Source organism: Tetrahymena thermophila (assembly GCF_000189635.1).
Source record: "Tetrahymena thermophila SB210 genomic scaffold scf_8254448, whole genome shotgun sequence".
NCBI classification, from domain to species: Eukaryota; Ciliophora; class Oligohymenophorea; order Hymenostomatida; family Tetrahymenidae; genus Tetrahymena; species Tetrahymena thermophila.
In genome coordinates, this window is record NW_002476227.1 from 82976 (window position 1) to 99437 (window position 16462).

At 21.2% G+C, this 16462-nt stretch overlaps 6 protein-coding genes across 6 annotated transcripts; 5 read left to right on the forward strand and 1 right to left on the reverse strand. All coding sequences in view use genetic code 6, as the record gives it.

The window, feature by feature from the left end:
• Positions 1 to 285: 285 nt before the first annotated feature.
• TTHERM_000925559 (hypothetical protein) lies at positions 286 to 1674 on the forward strand (the record flags this gene model as incomplete). The annotated part of the gene is made up of 1 exon (XM_012799607.1): positions 286 to 1674. The coding sequence occupies one exon, from the start codon at positions 286 to 288 to the stop codon at positions 1672 to 1674; it is 1389 nt and encodes a 462-aa protein (XP_012655061.1).
• A 993-nt stretch (positions 1675 to 2667) lies between these two features.
• On the forward strand, positions 2668 to 4868 carry TTHERM_00925560 (SWIB/MDM2 domain protein; the record flags this gene model as incomplete). Its single annotated transcript, XM_001031172.1, has 9 exons — positions 2668 to 3336; positions 3397 to 3501; positions 3557 to 3667; positions 3729 to 3812; positions 3955 to 4017; positions 4079 to 4176; positions 4227 to 4530; positions 4588 to 4656; positions 4716 to 4868. 9 exons carry the CDS (start codon positions 2668 to 2670, stop codon positions 4866 to 4868), a joined length of 1656 nt encoding a protein of 551 aa, XP_001031172.1.
• A 1038-nt stretch (positions 4869 to 5906) lies between these two features.
• On the forward strand, positions 5907 to 6683 carry TTHERM_00925570 (regulated-SNARE-like domain protein; the record flags this gene model as incomplete). The annotated part of the gene is made up of 2 exons (XM_001031173.1): positions 5907 to 6558; positions 6622 to 6683. The coding sequence occupies 2 exons, from the start codon at positions 5907 to 5909 to the stop codon at positions 6681 to 6683; spliced, it is 714 nt and encodes a 237-aa protein (XP_001031173.1).
• Positions 6684 to 7653: 970 nt separating this feature from the next.
• On the forward strand, positions 7654 to 8424 carry TTHERM_00925580 (hypothetical protein; the record flags this gene model as incomplete). Its single annotated transcript, XM_001031174.2, has 1 exon — positions 7654 to 8424. Exon 1 carries the CDS (start codon positions 7693 to 7695, stop codon positions 8422 to 8424), a length of 732 nt encoding a protein of 243 aa, XP_001031174.1. The 5' UTR covers positions 7654 to 7692.
• Positions 8425 to 9510: 1086 nt separating this feature from the next.
• Positions 9511 to 12146, forward strand: TTHERM_000925599 (hypothetical protein; the record flags this gene model as incomplete). Its single annotated transcript, XM_012799608.1, has 9 exons — positions 9511 to 9549; positions 9607 to 9662; positions 9909 to 9998; positions 10296 to 10385; positions 10700 to 10789; positions 11012 to 11101; positions 11394 to 11483; positions 11750 to 11839; positions 12059 to 12146. 9 exons carry the CDS (start codon positions 9511 to 9513, stop codon positions 12144 to 12146), a joined length of 723 nt encoding a protein of 240 aa, XP_012655062.1.
• Positions 12147 to 12446: 300 nt separating this feature from the next.
• TTHERM_00925600 (hypothetical protein) lies at positions 12447 to 15970 on the reverse strand (the record flags this gene model as incomplete). The annotated part of the gene is made up of 8 exons (XM_001031176.2): positions 15785 to 15970; positions 14604 to 15727; positions 14095 to 14282; positions 13568 to 14035; positions 13222 to 13509; positions 12932 to 13055; positions 12588 to 12870; positions 12447 to 12536 (listed from the first exon to the last, which is right to left on the reverse strand). The coding sequence occupies exons 1-8, from the start codon at positions 15854 to 15856 to the stop codon at positions 12447 to 12449; spliced, it is 2637 nt and encodes an 878-aa protein (XP_001031176.2). The 5' UTR covers positions 15857 to 15970.
• Between the last annotated feature and the right edge of the window lie 492 nt (positions 15971 to 16462).

Consider the following 16462-nt stretch of genomic DNA (forward strand, 5'->3'; position numbering starts at 1 on the left):
TGCTATTTACTTAATTTATCTATCAAAAAATATACATTTTTTTTTAAATAAAAGATATTTATTTTGAAAATTAAAAAATAAATTACTAAATAATATGATTGTTTATAAATCTTATTTTAATTTGTATGGGATAAATTACTTTCTTTCTTTTATTTATTTATTTATTTATTTATTTATTGATCATCTGTTATATAAATAAATTATTTGAAATTTGATTAAAATTTTTATTAAAATAGCAAAAAGACCAACAAGAAAGACCTGTAATATATAAATTTAAAGAAATAAATGAATAATTTAAATAAATTAGAATATCCTTCATGTAAAAAGCATAGCATTAATAGCTACATGTACATTAGCACTAATATTAGAGATTAAGATGACATATTTAAATGTGGATAATGTGTTTTGGAAGATATTAACTATAATGATTATCTTTATATCAATACTATTTTGATGAGTTAAGATGATTATATTTTCAAAAACTGGCCTCTTTTATGTAATAAAGAATTGATCAATCAACTAAACTAGCTAGTTTAGGATTATACAGATCCAATTCAAATAATAGAAGATTAATTTAACAGTCTTAGAAATGAAATAGTTCAGAAAATAGATGAAAAAAAAAAAAAGACCTTACAAAAATTATAAAACCTAAGAATTGATAAAGAAGAAATTCATAATATTTACAATCAAATTTCATGTAAGGATAACTTAAAATAGATATTAGCTTAAAATGAAAGCTTTGAAAAAATAAATAAAGATCTATAAGCTTTTTTGTAAACATCATTTGTAGAAAAGAAGTAAAAAAATTTATAAATACAAATACTGATTGAAAAAATAAAGAAATATCAGTAATCTCCTCAAATATTTGAAATTGAAGAATTAAAAAATAATATGTTGGATCATTTAGATAGTTTAGATGATGAATTTGATAGATGCGATGTTTTTAGTGAAGAAATAAATAAAATTTAATAACAGTTAGATTTAATGATAAAGGATTAATAATCTAAAACAGAAAATAACAACTTTGAATAAGAAATTGATAAATATCTTAAACTTTTCAATTTTAAATATCTTTATGATAAGGCTTCATCTAATGAATCTAACTAAATTAACTTATTACATGGGAAATAAGAATTTACTGATTACAAATAATCAAAAGAGATTAAAGTTACAATTCCTTTATTTGAAGATTATTTATAAATATACAAAAGTTTAAATATTTAATTTGGGTATGTTTACTTTAAGTATCCCATGTCAAAACATAAAAAGTATATTTGTAAAATAAGATTTAATGATTCAGGAGGATAATATATTATTGTTGGATTAATTAATTCGAATAATTTGCTTAACCATCTTAATTTATCACAATAAGGAAAAAGTTTTGTTTTACCAGACAAAAAGTATGGGGGATAAATTGTTACAGGAGAATATTTTAGTGATATTGCTAATAATTTTATTTTGACGATGATAATAGATATTTAAAATTCATAAATTTATTTTTGTGATGAATATGAGGGTGGTCTTTTTTTTAATATTAATGAACTTTAAAATTAAAGCTTATTAGATGCTGAAAGCACTTATTATTTAACATTTCATTTTGGCAAGTAATAAAGTGCCCTGGATTACGAAACTAAAATTGATTTATTATATTTTTAAGAAGTAGATAATTAATGAAAAAAATAACTATTTTATCAAAGCATAATATTAATAATTTTTGTATAATTCATTTTTATATTTACTTAAATAAAAATATGAGATTATTTAATATTTATTTTAAAAAATATTTATTATAAAGTTTAAATTAACAGTTTTAATTAAAATAGTAAATCGTATGTTTGTCAAATAATTTTGAATATTTTCACTTATTTTATTGAATTAATTTTAACTAATTCTATTTATTTTGAAATTATACTATGATAATTAATCAAACAAACTTAAAATTACTAAAAAAAAAAAAATATATTTTATGTGTTAAAATAATTTTTTATAAAATTAATTTAAATAAATAATAATTAGTAAATCTATAAGATTTACAATAAATGTATTATAATATCTAATTTGTAAGAATCAAATTTTATTGTATGAATTTAAAAGTTTTTAGAGTAAAATAAATCAAATATTTTAATATTTAAGAACAACTTAAAATTTCATTATAATTTTTTATTATCCAAAAACAGAGTTCAATAAACTTGTTTGTTATTGTAAAATAAAGTCAATTAAAATATATTATTTTTGTAAAATTTTTATCTTTGGCTTCTACTTTTAAAACATAAATAAACATTTTTATGAGATTACTATTAGCTTTTTTGAGTTGAACTACAATAAAAGAAGAAATGTTTCCAAAGAAAATAATTATAAAAAATAAATACAAAATATTCATGCATACATATACACATTCATTTAATTTCATTGATTTTATTGAAATATAAATTGATAAATAATTAAATAAATTACCAAAGAGAGTGGAATGAAAAAACAAAAATCTATTTAAAGATAGATAATGCTAAATGAATTATTATGAAATGAATAAGATAGCATTGATGTTTAAGAAAAATAGATACTTTTTATTATAAATTTATTCATGTGCTAATAGATATCAATTGAATATTAATATTAACAAAATAAAGCAAATAATTAAGATTTATAATTAAAATAACTAAATAAAGTATGTAAAATTAATAGGTAAATCCAGCAGCTGGCATGAGTGCTCCTTAAAACCCAAATATGATGAATGGCTAGTAACGCCCCTTGGGACCTCCCTAGCCCTAAGGACACTTTTAAAGAAATTAGATGGCTAATCCTCAAGGACAAGGAGGAATGGGAGGAAATTAATAAGGTGTAATTTATGGATAAGGTGGATAATAAGGCCACCCACAATAGCAAATTATGAGTTAATAATAAGGAGTTTAGCCAAATCAATAATAAAATATTCCATAGTAATAACAGCAGCAATAAGGTTCATAATCGCACGCAGCATAAGAAAGTTATATTGACCCAAAATAGCTGATTCATTCGATTTATGAAAAGGGTAATATTGGGTATTCTGAGTGTGATGAAGAATTATTAAAAATAGCCCCAGAATTTGAATTACTTAATTAGCTTGTTAAATATGAAGGAATGATTGATAAAATGGTGAAAAGAAAGAGATTCGATTTACAGGAATAGTTTGCAAGACCAAATTAAAAGACAAAACAAATATTCAGAATGTACATTACTAATGACTATACTTTAGTACCTTAGGGACCTCATATAGATAATGATCCCATGCAAATTGAATAAGAAGAACAATATATATGGAATCTTAAAATATATGGACATTTGCTTTAAGAAGACAAGGTAAAATTTATAGCAATAATTGGGATTGAATAGGTTTTCTAATGATTCTTTTTATAACAGACTAACGCATCATATTTGACAACTCCTAAGCAATATTTTTCAAATTTCTTCTCAAAAATCACTGTAGAATTCAAGGATCCTCTTTTCAGCAGCGAACCCGTTTAAGTAAAAATAAATTGAAGAAATGTTAATAAAGTATTAAGTATAATATTTGATGTAGTGGAGAAAGTCAGATAAGGTAGAGTAGGGAATAATCATTCGCAAATAAAGCAGCAAGGAAACAGTAGTTACAATTCATATTCATTTGTATCACAACCCTTTGAAGTTTAGAGTAAATTTAAATAAATAAGGAATAATAATTTTAAACAATATTTAAATGAATTGGTTAATAGGTTGATCCTAAGCTCGCTTCAATTATTGGGTTTGAAATTTGCACTAGATCAACTGCTTTGGCTGCTATTTGGGAATATATTAAGGTAACTTAACGAAAATAATTAGAACTTTCAATTAATTATTTAATTATCTGCCAAATAATTTTCAATTCACTCTCTTTAAAATAGAGCGCGCAATTTGATGAATTATTTAAATATTTAATCTACTATTTACTTATAACAAAAGCTTAAAAATTTGTAAGACAGTGAAAATAAAAGTGAGATAAATTGTGATGATGCGATGAGAAGCGTAAAATTGCGATTATGGAATGCAAATTGAATGTTTAATTATAAAATTAACTTTAAAATAGGTATTCTTACAAGACAAAATAAACATAGGACAAATCACAGCAAAATTGAGATAACTCTTAACTATTCCAAATTAAACAACAATAAGACACCAAATTAAGTAACTATTTTAATGAAAATAAATGATTCTTATGATTGTAATTTAATTAGACTTAGCGGCACTCCTGAAGAAAACGAAAGAGTTTATGATTTTGTGGTAGACGTAGATAGTTAATTGGGTATGGAAATTATGCCTTTCTTCTCTCAAAAGGTCGTTTTATAGGAAAAGAAAGATTCACAAAAGCATCCCTTCATTACCTTAAACTAAAAGATTAAAGATTTAGATAAAAAATTTACAGAAACATTAGAAAAAATAAAATCACATAAGTTCAAAAGAGATTCGTATTTCGCCTACACCTTAGATCCATCTCTTTATATAGAAAATACTATCTTACAATAAAATATATACTTATAGGTAATTATTAAATTCTAATAAGAATCATTATTTTAATATATCTATTTCATTTAAAAGATGATGAAAGAAGATAAATAATGTCCTATCGATGATCCTACTTCCTTGCAATACATGATGGATAACGAAGTAAAACACAAATTTTAATTTAAGCAATAAAATAAATTCAATAATTATTTTCATTTTAGGATTTGGTTGAAAGAGAGATTAAAAGATATCTCGATAATTTGGATGGAATTAAGGGAGAAAGAGAATTTGAACTTTATTAATAAGAAATGCTTAACAACTAGAATACATATGATGCAACAAGCAATGCAAACCAATCATAATAACAGCTTTGATTTTATCTTTACAAAATTTTATTATTTAATTTAAATTGTAAAATATAATTTAAAATAAAATTAATTAATTAATCTTTATTTCTAATAGTTCCTTCTACTTTTATATTTATCTATCTTCCTCTTTTTCTATCTTTGGCTTTATCCAACTCTATCAAAGATATTTTCCATTTATCAATCATTCAAAAATTTTGTTTAAAATATTTGACTTTATTAGTGAAATTCTAATTTTGCCATTAGTGAATTTTATTTAAATTAATTTTAAATCCTAAAAATTCACTTTAAAGAAATAATTTATTTTGTTTCTTTAAATGATATTTGTTGGCATAAATTAAATCAGAAATTACAGGACAAAGCTATTTTCATCAAGTTAATGGTTGGCTTTGTAGTTAATTTTCAGAACATTAAAATAAATTTGTCAATAAAATATTTTTATTAATTTTTCACTTCAGTTAAATGGTTTTTAATAATTTTAAAATAATATTTTGTAAATTAACAATTTAAAACTACTATTGTCTAAGTTAATATTTTAATTAGTAAATTTATTTTCTCTTATTAATAAATTTATCTTTTAGTTATTGTTTTTCTTTTGCTAATTGTTGAAAACTCAGTAAAGTTTACTTATTTTCTATTCAAGCTGAAGGTAGAAATAAGCATTTTTACTTCAGTTTTCTGATAAGATAAAATTAAACTTATTTTGTTCACATTTTAGAAGTATAAAACCTTTCTACTTTAATTTATGCTCGAATAAGCAATCATTTTTAATAAACTAATCAGAAAAATATCTGCTTAGGTAAATTCCGGTTAACCAAATTAGGTTTTGATAAGAAATATAAATAGAATAACACTTACTTGACATTCTTATCCCAAAATACCAAGAAGAAATTTAATTTACTTTTGAAAAAAAAATGTAAAAGAAATCAATTATTTGCATGTATTTTTATATGATAATTATTAGCAACTTTTTTAGTTTAGGTTGATCTTCAAAAAAAAAAATAATTAAACTTTTAATTAATAAATTTTTGTATCCTCTTAGTTAAAATGAATTAACCTCTTCTTCAGAAAAATTAAACAACCAAAGATGATTTAGAGAAGCAATCGTCTCAGTCGTAAGAAGAAGATGTAGAAGATGAAATAGTCTATGCAATAATTGTCAAAAACAGGAAAAAGAAAGTTGTTGATTACGCTAAAAAACTTTATAGTTTGCATAAATTTTTGAATTATGTAGTTAAAACTGCACCTGAAGCTAGAAGAACGTCTTTTAAATATAAAGAAGAACTTATATTTCATGTTTTGAGCGAATACCCCTACATGTATTTATGTGTTACGAACGTTTAATTTTCCATAGAGAAGGCTTTTATGTTCATATCTGAAATAAAAGCACATTTTTTAGAGCAAGATGTTAAAGAATTTATACAAGATAGATAAGGCACAACTAAAAAATTTTAAGATTTCATTAAAAACCAAATGGAGAGTTACAATACCACTGTTAAAACAAAACTCGAGGAAGCCAAATAATGTATAGTTGAGACTGAATAGATTTTAAATGAAAGCATGAATAAGCTAATAGAAAAAGAGAATAAAATATCATCTTCTTTAAAGCAAATTACAGATCCTAAATTAGAAAGGTAAAGTTCTTCGTAAGTTATTGACAAGTCTCTTAATGAAAGCTTCAAAAAGTTAAGCATAATCCGTAAATAAAAAAGATCAAGTCGAAATAAAAAATTGATTTTTATATCAACATTTTTTATTCTAGTAATTGCAGTTATTATTTTACTCTACTCATGTGGTGGATTTTCATTTGAAGCTTGTAAATGACGAGCCAAATAACCCTAATAAGATTCAATAGTATTTACCAAGTCCCATTCAATATAAACATGCAAATCCTTAAGTATAGAATTGATTTGTAATTAAAATAGCTATTAAATTAGCAATCAAAACATTAAAGTAATTAATTTAATTAAATTAATAAATTGCCTAAACAATTTCAACTAATAAAAAACCTTACTTAAAACCCAAATATTTATACATACACATATTCTTTCTTTCTTTTATTTCTTATATATCTGCCCTTTTATATTGCATTTTATGTTTTCAAACTAGAATTAAAATAACAAATTTATTATTTATAAGATTATTTTCTTTGCTCTTTCTTAAAAAATAAATTTCATATAAATTAATTTTTGAATCAATTATAAATAAACGAAAAAGTTATTTATTCAATAAGATAAATAGAAAAGCTCAATAAATTGTAAAGTTACATTGTGATTTCAGATATTACTTAAAATATAAATCTATTCTAATTAATTATTTAATATTTTTTACTACATTTTCATATTATATATATAAAGAAAATCAAAATTATTATTAAATTTAAATTTTTCATTTATGATTATATTTTATCATATTAAATCAAGAGTCTACTATTTCTAGTATTTATTTACTAAAAATATTTCCTAAAATATTTTATAGAATAAAAACATGATTTTATTTGATAAAATATTTAATATTTTAATTGCTTGTTTAGATTTTATCAGTATTTTTAAATGACAAAATAATTATTTAAATATCAATCTTTCCCACTTAAAGAGAAAAATTTTGTTTTATAATCAATTTCTCACTTGTTAATTGATTTCAGTATCAATATTTTTTATAATCAATTTGATATTAATAAATGATTTCTTAAATATAAATAAATGCTCATATTTATTATTATAAATTCCTCACTTAATTTATTAGAAATTTAAATTTATTAAATTTCATTAATATTTTTATATAATTAATTATTTAAAATCCAGATTAGAAAAAAAAAATAATAAAAATAAAAATGTATCAATAATAAAAATTAAAAGTCCAGCTTTAGTCTTTGGAGTTAGATTTTGGTGATATTAGTATGCATTTGAGCAAAATTTCTTTGTCAGCTTAAACAACCTAAGCTAGATTTACTTCTTCTAATTAATAAAGTTATTTATCCAGACCATCAAATTAAATAGATACTGGTTTTGTTTGTCCTTCTGGCCATATTCTTTAAGAATCATACTAAAGAGTAGAAACTTGTACATGTGATTCTTGCTTTGAGCCTGGATTTGATGGAGGAAATTATGTTCTATCTTGTTCATAGTGTGATTATGATTTATGTCTATACTGCAAAGAAGGATATGAGGACCAAAAAATGTAAAATATTTGCAGTAATCAAGGATCAAAAATTTGTCCTGAAGGGCATTATTTAACAGTTAGACAGTTAAAGTAATCTAATAATACTTACTGTGATAATTGTTTTGAAAGAGCAGATGAATATGGAAGTTATACGTTAAGGTGTAAATATTGTGATTTTGATATTTGTGCTGGTTGTGAATCTAAATATAAACTATAAAAAGTTCTTTAGTGCGTAAACTCTCATCCACTAAGGCTAAATTTTGATAGAATTTTAAGAAACATGTGTGATCTATGCAAAACACCTTGTAAAAAATATGGAATATATGCACTGACTTGTGAAGACTGTGATTTTGATATCTGCATTAAGTGCAAAGATTAAATTTTAAAAATAAGAGATTCTTGATGTATAAAATCCTCTACATAAATAAATAAATACATACATACATTATTCATTAATATATTGAAATATATTTCAAAAAATTAAGGTGATCAATTATTTATTTGTTTGTAATGTATAATTGATTATTAGATTTAAAGATTGATATATACATAATACATTTTTTTTTTGTAGTTTATTTACAAAAATTTTTTTTAAATTTGTAATAATTAGAAATTTAGATATTTTTAAATTTTTTTTATCTGAAATTAATTTTCAATTATTATTTCGAAATATCAATCAATATTCAAATCAAGCCAGAAAAACTAATTCTCTTTTTTTGATTAAGCATTAACCTGATGATATAAACACAACTAGCGAGATCGACCAAAATTAAATCAATATAATAAAAAATAAATAAGAAAAATAATATAAAATATTTATGTTAATTTTTTATTTAATTTTAAAAATAGAAATATGAAGTAAAATAAATTTAATAAATACATAAATAAAACTCAAATTAATTTAAAAAAATATCTAAAGAAAATATTAGTTTTGCTTGCTAAACATTCTTTCAAACTAAATATTAATTTAAAACTAAATAAATAAAACAATTTATACAGGATTGAGCGATTAATCCCTATTGGTTAACTCGCTAGTTACTTACAAATTAAAAAATCTTTTATTAATTATAATTTTTTAGCTTTTATTGATGTTTGAATAAAAATGTTTCTTTGTAAAACATTTAATTTTTTACAATTTTATTCAAAATTTAATTGTTTAAAAATAAAAATATTTACTGCCAATATTTATTGATTAAGGATTCCCTTAAATGCTGATGATAAAAATGTTAAAAATTAAAATAATATTTCAAAAATTTCTATGAAATTAAAAATAAACCATTTAAAAATATTTTTTTTCAAACAAAGTTTCCTTACTTTTGACTAAAAAGTTTATCAATGTGATAGCGTCTCTTTGAGCGTGAATTTAGTTGGAAGTCTATCATTTCCATTTATTATCTTTTAACTATTCTATTTAATATGATTGATCTTATATGCTTAAAATTAATTAAATTTCCATAAATTATTATTCAATATTTTACAAGAAAAAAAAATGATGGAATAGAATAACTATTTCGAAGATCTAGAAGAAGTAAATATTTATTTTATTATCAATAAAATTTAAATTTATTTTTATTAATAAAATAAGTTTTTAAGATCTTCAAATTTATCTCATTAGGTTCTCCATATTGATACGACATAAAGGTTTATTTGATTTATTATTATTAATGTTTTTTATATTTAATTATCATGTGATTTGCTATATTAATTTTCTAATAGAAATTATCATGCATTTTCATTCATTTTTATATCTACAAATATTTTTTAATTATTTTAACTTAATATTAATTCAATTTTCATCATGATTATTAATTATTTATTTTTTTTATTTGAATTTTTCTTCATTTTTTCCTTTAAACTAACTTTATTTTTTCTTCAATATTTAAAAAGCGAAAATTAAATTGATGAAATTGGTGCATCAGGATTAAGTTCTGGTAAAGGAAAATATACTAATCTCTAAAATTTAACACTTAGTCTTGAGTAAAATGAGTTTATTAGTTTTGGATTGTGATATTTTTCAATATAAAATTGAATTTAAAGCAATGTAACTAACTCTTTTATTTAATTTTTTGGCTTTTTATTTGATTTTTTTTTCTTATTTTTTTATTTTGCTTGTGTTTTTTTTTAAATTATTTGCTTGTTTGTTAATTTAACACTTTTTTCATTTTCAACTTTGCTTTTATTGTTTATTGATTTCTTATTATTTCATATTATTTCTTCATTTTTTCCATCTAATTAACTAATTTACTCTTTATTTTTTCTTTAATATTTAAAAAGGTATAAGTATATTGATGCTATTGGAGCATCAGATTTAGGTTCTGGTTTGTTAAAGTACACTAATCTATCAAATTTGACACTTAATCTAAGGTAAAGGCAATTTATTTGTTTTTGGATTGAGATATTTTTTGATTTTTTTATAAATTTAAAATAAATAACTTACTTTTTTCATTTATTTATAAGTTTTTTCTTTTTCTTTATTATGCTTATGTTTTTTATTTATTTATTTATTTCTTTCTTTATTAGTTTGTTTTTTTTGTTGTTGTTAATTTAACACATTTTTTCATTTATTTTCAATAATTTCAACTTTTTCTTTTATTATTAATTCATTTCTTAATTTTTTCTTCATGTTTTCCTTCAAACTAATTAATCAACTATATATTTTTTCTTAAATATTTAAAAAGTTATAATTAAATTGGTGATAAAGGTACATCAAGCTTAGGTTTTGGTATAGGAAATTGCTCTAACCTCTCATATTTAGAACTTTATCTTCAGTAAAAACAGTTTATTTGCTTTGAATTGTGATATTTTTGAATTTAAAACAAAATAATTTTTATTTATTTCATTGCTTGCTTGTTAATTAAACTCGTTTTTTAATTTTAAATTTTTAATTTTATTATTAATTAATTCATTCACTTCTTATTATTACAAGTTTTTTTTTTCCAATTTTTTCTTCTAACTAATTATATAAATTTTTTTCTTCAATATTTAAAAAGAGGAAATTAAATTTCTGCAATTGGTGCATCAAGTTTAAGTTCTGATTTAGGAAAGTGTACTAATCTCTCAAATTTGACACTATTTCTTTGGTAAAAACCATTTATTTTTTTTGGATTGTGATATTTTTCAATATAAAAATGAATTTAAAATCCTCTAACTAACTCTTTTAATTTATTTATTTGCTATCTATTTGATTTATTTTTGTTTTTTTATACTGCTTGTGCTTTTAGTTATTTATTTGTTTTATTTGTTAATTTAACATTTTTAATTTTCAACATTTTTTTTATTATTTATTAATTTCTTATTATTTCATATTTTTTCTTGATTTTTTCCTTCTAACTAACTAAGTAATTCTATATTTTTACTTCTATATTTAAAAAGCTATAATTCAATTGGCGATTAAGGTGCATTAGCCTTAGGTTTTGGTTTAGTAAAGTTCACTAATCTCTCAAATTTGACACTTCTTCTATAGTAAAAACAGTTTATTAGTTTTGGATTGTGATATTTATGAATACCAAAATGAATTTAAAGCAATATAAAAAAATCTTTTAATTTATGTTCATTTATTTGATTTATTTTTGATTTCTTATTTTATTCTATTTGAGTTTTTATTTATTTAATTTTTTGTTTGTTTTTTAATTAAACTCATTTTTTCATTTTCATCATTTCTTTTATTATTAATTAATTACTTACTATTTCATAAGTAATTCAATATTTTTTCTTAAATATTTAAATAGGGGAAATTAAATTCATGCAAACGGTGCATCAGGCTTAAGTTCTGGTATAGGAAAATGCACTAATCTCTCAAATGTGACACTTAATCTTGAGTAAAAACAGTTTCTTTATTAGGGGTTTCGATATTTTTTGAATTTAAAAATAAATTAAAAAAAATATAGCTAACTCTTTAAATTTATTTAGTTTTTTTATTTATTTTTCTTTTTATAAATTTTTATTGTCTTAGCATTTTTTTACTTATTGATTATTTTATTTTACAATTTGATTCTATTTATTTATTTTTAGTGATTTACACTTACTTATAATAAAAGAGAAAACTCTGCCTTTGAATCATAATAAATGAAAATGAAATGCCTTAAATCAAGAAAATTAGTAGTTGCAGATTTAGCATTTTAATGATAAAAAAGCACTGAAAAAGGGACTAATAAACATAAACATATTTGAATACTAAAATATTTATTTACCATAAATCCTCATAAATTCTCACAAGCATAAATTTTCACCATATTTTGTGAATATTTATAAATATTTCAAATTAAAAAATTTTATTCCTAAATTTGTTTGACCTTTAATTAATGAAGATTGGTAGTATATTTATTTTTTATTGATTATGTACGTTTATACCGATGATAAATAAACTAGTTATTTTATATAATATAAATATGAACATTAAATTTTATAATAGTATTTTTTATATTTTCAAAATTTTTTAAACACTTTTTTTTATATTTCTTCTCTAAGTTCTTCTTTTTGGACGATTTCTTCCTCGAATTTATCTACTTATAATAGCTATAATAATATGATTTTAATTACTTTTATTCTATTTAATAAATTAATTACTTCTTCTACATTTATTCCTCTCCAAATGTAAGGAGTCTTCTTCTGCAACTAATATTTTTATACTAGAGGTTCTATTTATTAATTAATATTTCTTATGGCATTGTAGAATCTTTTATTAGCTTTGAAAGAAAAGACTGATTCACTAGATGTATCTATCTAAGCTTTAAACTAATGTCTTTAATTAAGCATAATTAGCAATTGTTATTCTAACTCTGGAATCTTCATATTTTCAATATATTCTTACTCAAATTTAAGTTTCTATCTTACTTCACTAACTTGCTTACTTTAAATATTAATTATAACATTTAAATATATTTTGTTAATGTGTGCAAATAAATATTTACACTTCCTCAAACATCTCCTCTAAATATGCTTATCTACTCTCTAAATGTGTATTTGTCATTTCCCACAAATACAAAATATTCTAAAACTCTTTTATAAGGTCTTTTTAAGTTTCTTCAGAAGCATCTAAAAGATTTTCAAAATTAATAAATTAATAAATAAATAAGTAAAAATTTATTAAATTTAATAATTTATTTCTAAATAAAGGGTAAAAATTCAATTTATTTATTTAATCAAAAAAATAAAATTAAAACCTTTTTGGAAATAAAGAATTTTAAAAGAAAATATTTACTTAGAGAAGGAATGTATTCTGAGAATATTTTTTCTTATAGTATTTTAATTTTAATTTCTAATTCATACTCATTATTTAATAGTTCAGAAATTTTGCTATGAAGAAGTTTAAGCTTTCTATTTTTTGGATTATCCTGCTCATTAACTAAAAATATTTGTTTATATTTTGTCATAGGTCCTGTAACTTGCTATTGTTGCAATATTTACTACAAACTAGAAGGTTTTTTTTATCCTCTTTTAGAATTAGGCAAGGTCTTCATTTCTTAACTTAGGGCTTGCTCGTATCTCGCTAAAAAAGTATTTAAATATTAAATAATTAATAGAATTACGATTAAAATATATTTTACATCCTTCTTATTTGTTGCAATTAAATGTCAATGAAGTCTTTACACTTAAATCATTTTTATTTTTAGTTTCTTGAGTTTTTGATTCTGTCAGTTTACTTTAATTATTGTTTTCTTATTCATACTCAAAATTATAACTGCCAAGCTTTTCTTTTAATCTTAATAGAACGCTTTCATATTTATCATTAGCAAATGCATTATTTGAGTTATTATTTTAAGGTTATTCAAGGTTTTAATTAATTTAAACTTGAAGTTAATTTTTAATTAATATGTTCTCTTTTTAATTATCATCTTAAATTGCACTTTTTGTACTTGTTGTGTTAGAAACTTCTTTTAAAAACATCTTCGAAAATTGTTAAGACAGAGATGGTAATTTGTTAAACATAGATAACTGCTAATTAGACTATTTATTTTATTGTATTTAATCTAGAAGTTTTGCTGCTAAATCTGCAGTGTTGTATTCCTTCAAAGCTAATAATTTAAAAATTTTTTGGTCCAGATTAATAAAAATAATAATATTAAAAATGTACGTTAGAAAGCACTTTGTTGATGAATTTATTATTCTTGTTTATTCTCATTTTCTTACTACTCAAATAAACTGTTCTTTTCTCTTGAAATAAATTTTTCACCATTTGGCAAGAAAAGAGGCTAAGGAGGTGCCAGTAAATTAATACCAGCAGGCATTATTTTTTAGCTCTCTTCAAATTATTACATAATCCTTAGTTTTATTTAACAATACGATATTTTTAATAAATTAAAATTGTTTGAAATTTTATAACATAAATTAACCTAAAATTATTAACAAGAAAAAGATTTTCATTTTATTTCGAATCAAATAAAGTTGAAAATATCAATTTTTGTTTTCAATATTTGCTTTTTAGCTTTTTTTATATTGAATTAGTATTAGGATTATTTTTTAATTTTTTTTACATTTTAATTTTAAAGCAGTTTTTTCGTTTGATTTTGCCAAATTCAAATAAAATTTGAATTATCAAAAATTTTTAACTTTTTAGTAAAATAAATATTTTTAAATTTATACCTATTGTGATCAACATTAGTTTGGTTAAGATTCAGTTTATTTGTTAATGATAAAAGAAAAGGAGATTTAGTGTTTTGGAGTTAGTTAGTGTTAAATAGCTAAGTAGTCAAACCCATTTTTGGTTCTTCTAAATAAGGTAACTAGCTGTTGTTCATTTAATTAAAATAATCATTCATATTTGTTTGAGTTTAGGCAAATAAATTATTTCTTCTCAATAAATCATCTTAGTGAATATTTTCATTTTATGCATTCACATGCTACTAATCATCATAATTATAACCTAAATCATCTTCTTACTATTATCTCAAATGCAAATATCTTTAATCTTACTCATACTCTTTATTAAAAGCTTTTTATTACTTTTTATCACTACTCATTAAAATCTATTACTATTATTACTATTACTACTGCTGCTGTTATTATTATAGCTACTCTAATTCTTATTTTAAGTTTTGCAAATCTTGCTGCAACTGAGAAATCATAGAATTATATTCTTTATCCAAGTCTTTTTTTTCTTACAATAAGAGTTATCTTTCTTCTTTAGATTGCTACACTTTCAAATTGTTGGTCGCAGTAGCTTTGGCAATTTCAGCTCGCTGCTACTCTATTTATTGCATTTACTTTTAGAAATCTTGGTCTATATTATTTTAGTATTCTTTCTATAAATGTTCCTTCTCCTCTTCAAATTTTTTCTTGTAATTAAGCTTTAAGAGCTTTTCTTTACGTTGAATTTCAAATGTTTTTTATTCCTTAAATTCTAAAGCTATGCGTTCATTAATTTCTTTTTCTAGCTATGTTTACTTTTTATTAGAATTATGTTCTTCATGAAATTTTTTTAATAACTTTTCCTTTTCCTCTTCTAGCTGTTGCATGCATTTTTCATGAACACTTGCTTCAACTTCTGTCATTACATTAAGCTTTAAAAAATTCAATTCCTTTTATTTTTCTTCCTATTCACCCTTTCTTTTCTTATATTCTTGTAACTAATCCCTATAAATTTCCTCAATTTTCTCTTCGACAATACTTTCACAACTCTGCTTCGCCTTAAGCTTAAGTAATTAAACTTCTTCTTAAAATTAATTCTCATATTTATCTCTTAATTCCTTCACTATCTCTTTGGTAATCTAAAAAAAATAATTCATATTAATATCTATTAATTCATAATCAGCTAATTTGTTTACCTCTGGAGCCATTTCTGCTAATAGCTATTCCACCATTTCCTATTTATTTGGAGCATCTGATTATGACTACATTGCTCTATTTTAAAAATCCTAATTCTACTTTGCTGAGTGATAATATTATAATTTGAAATCACTTTTTCTTCCAGTCAAATTTGATTAAAAATCTATCAAACCAAGTAATTAATAAAAAAATAAATTAAATAAATAAATACAAGCTGTTAATTTTTACAAACGATAATATATAATATCTTTGTATGAATGATATTATTTAGTCAGATTATTTGAATTTTTTATTTGATTTATGTAAGATACTTCAAAAATAATAATTAATTGTGAATTCATTAAACAGTTTAAAAGGATTTAAGTTAGTATTTTGATTTTTAAAATTAAAATAATAATTTTATTCAGTAAATAAATAAATTAGATATTTGATTTAATGCATGAGTGCATATTAATATTAATTATTATTATAGAGAAACGATAGGATTTATATAAACAATTGATATATAAGTTGGTTAAAATATAGATTAAAATAAGACAAAATTTAACTTGAAACTATTAATTACATTATTACTATTTTTGTTTTTATATTTGTTGTTATAATTATTTGCATTTTTTCTTGAAAATAATCATGGTGAGATTAAGACTATAGACAGACAATATTTATTTAATTATTTA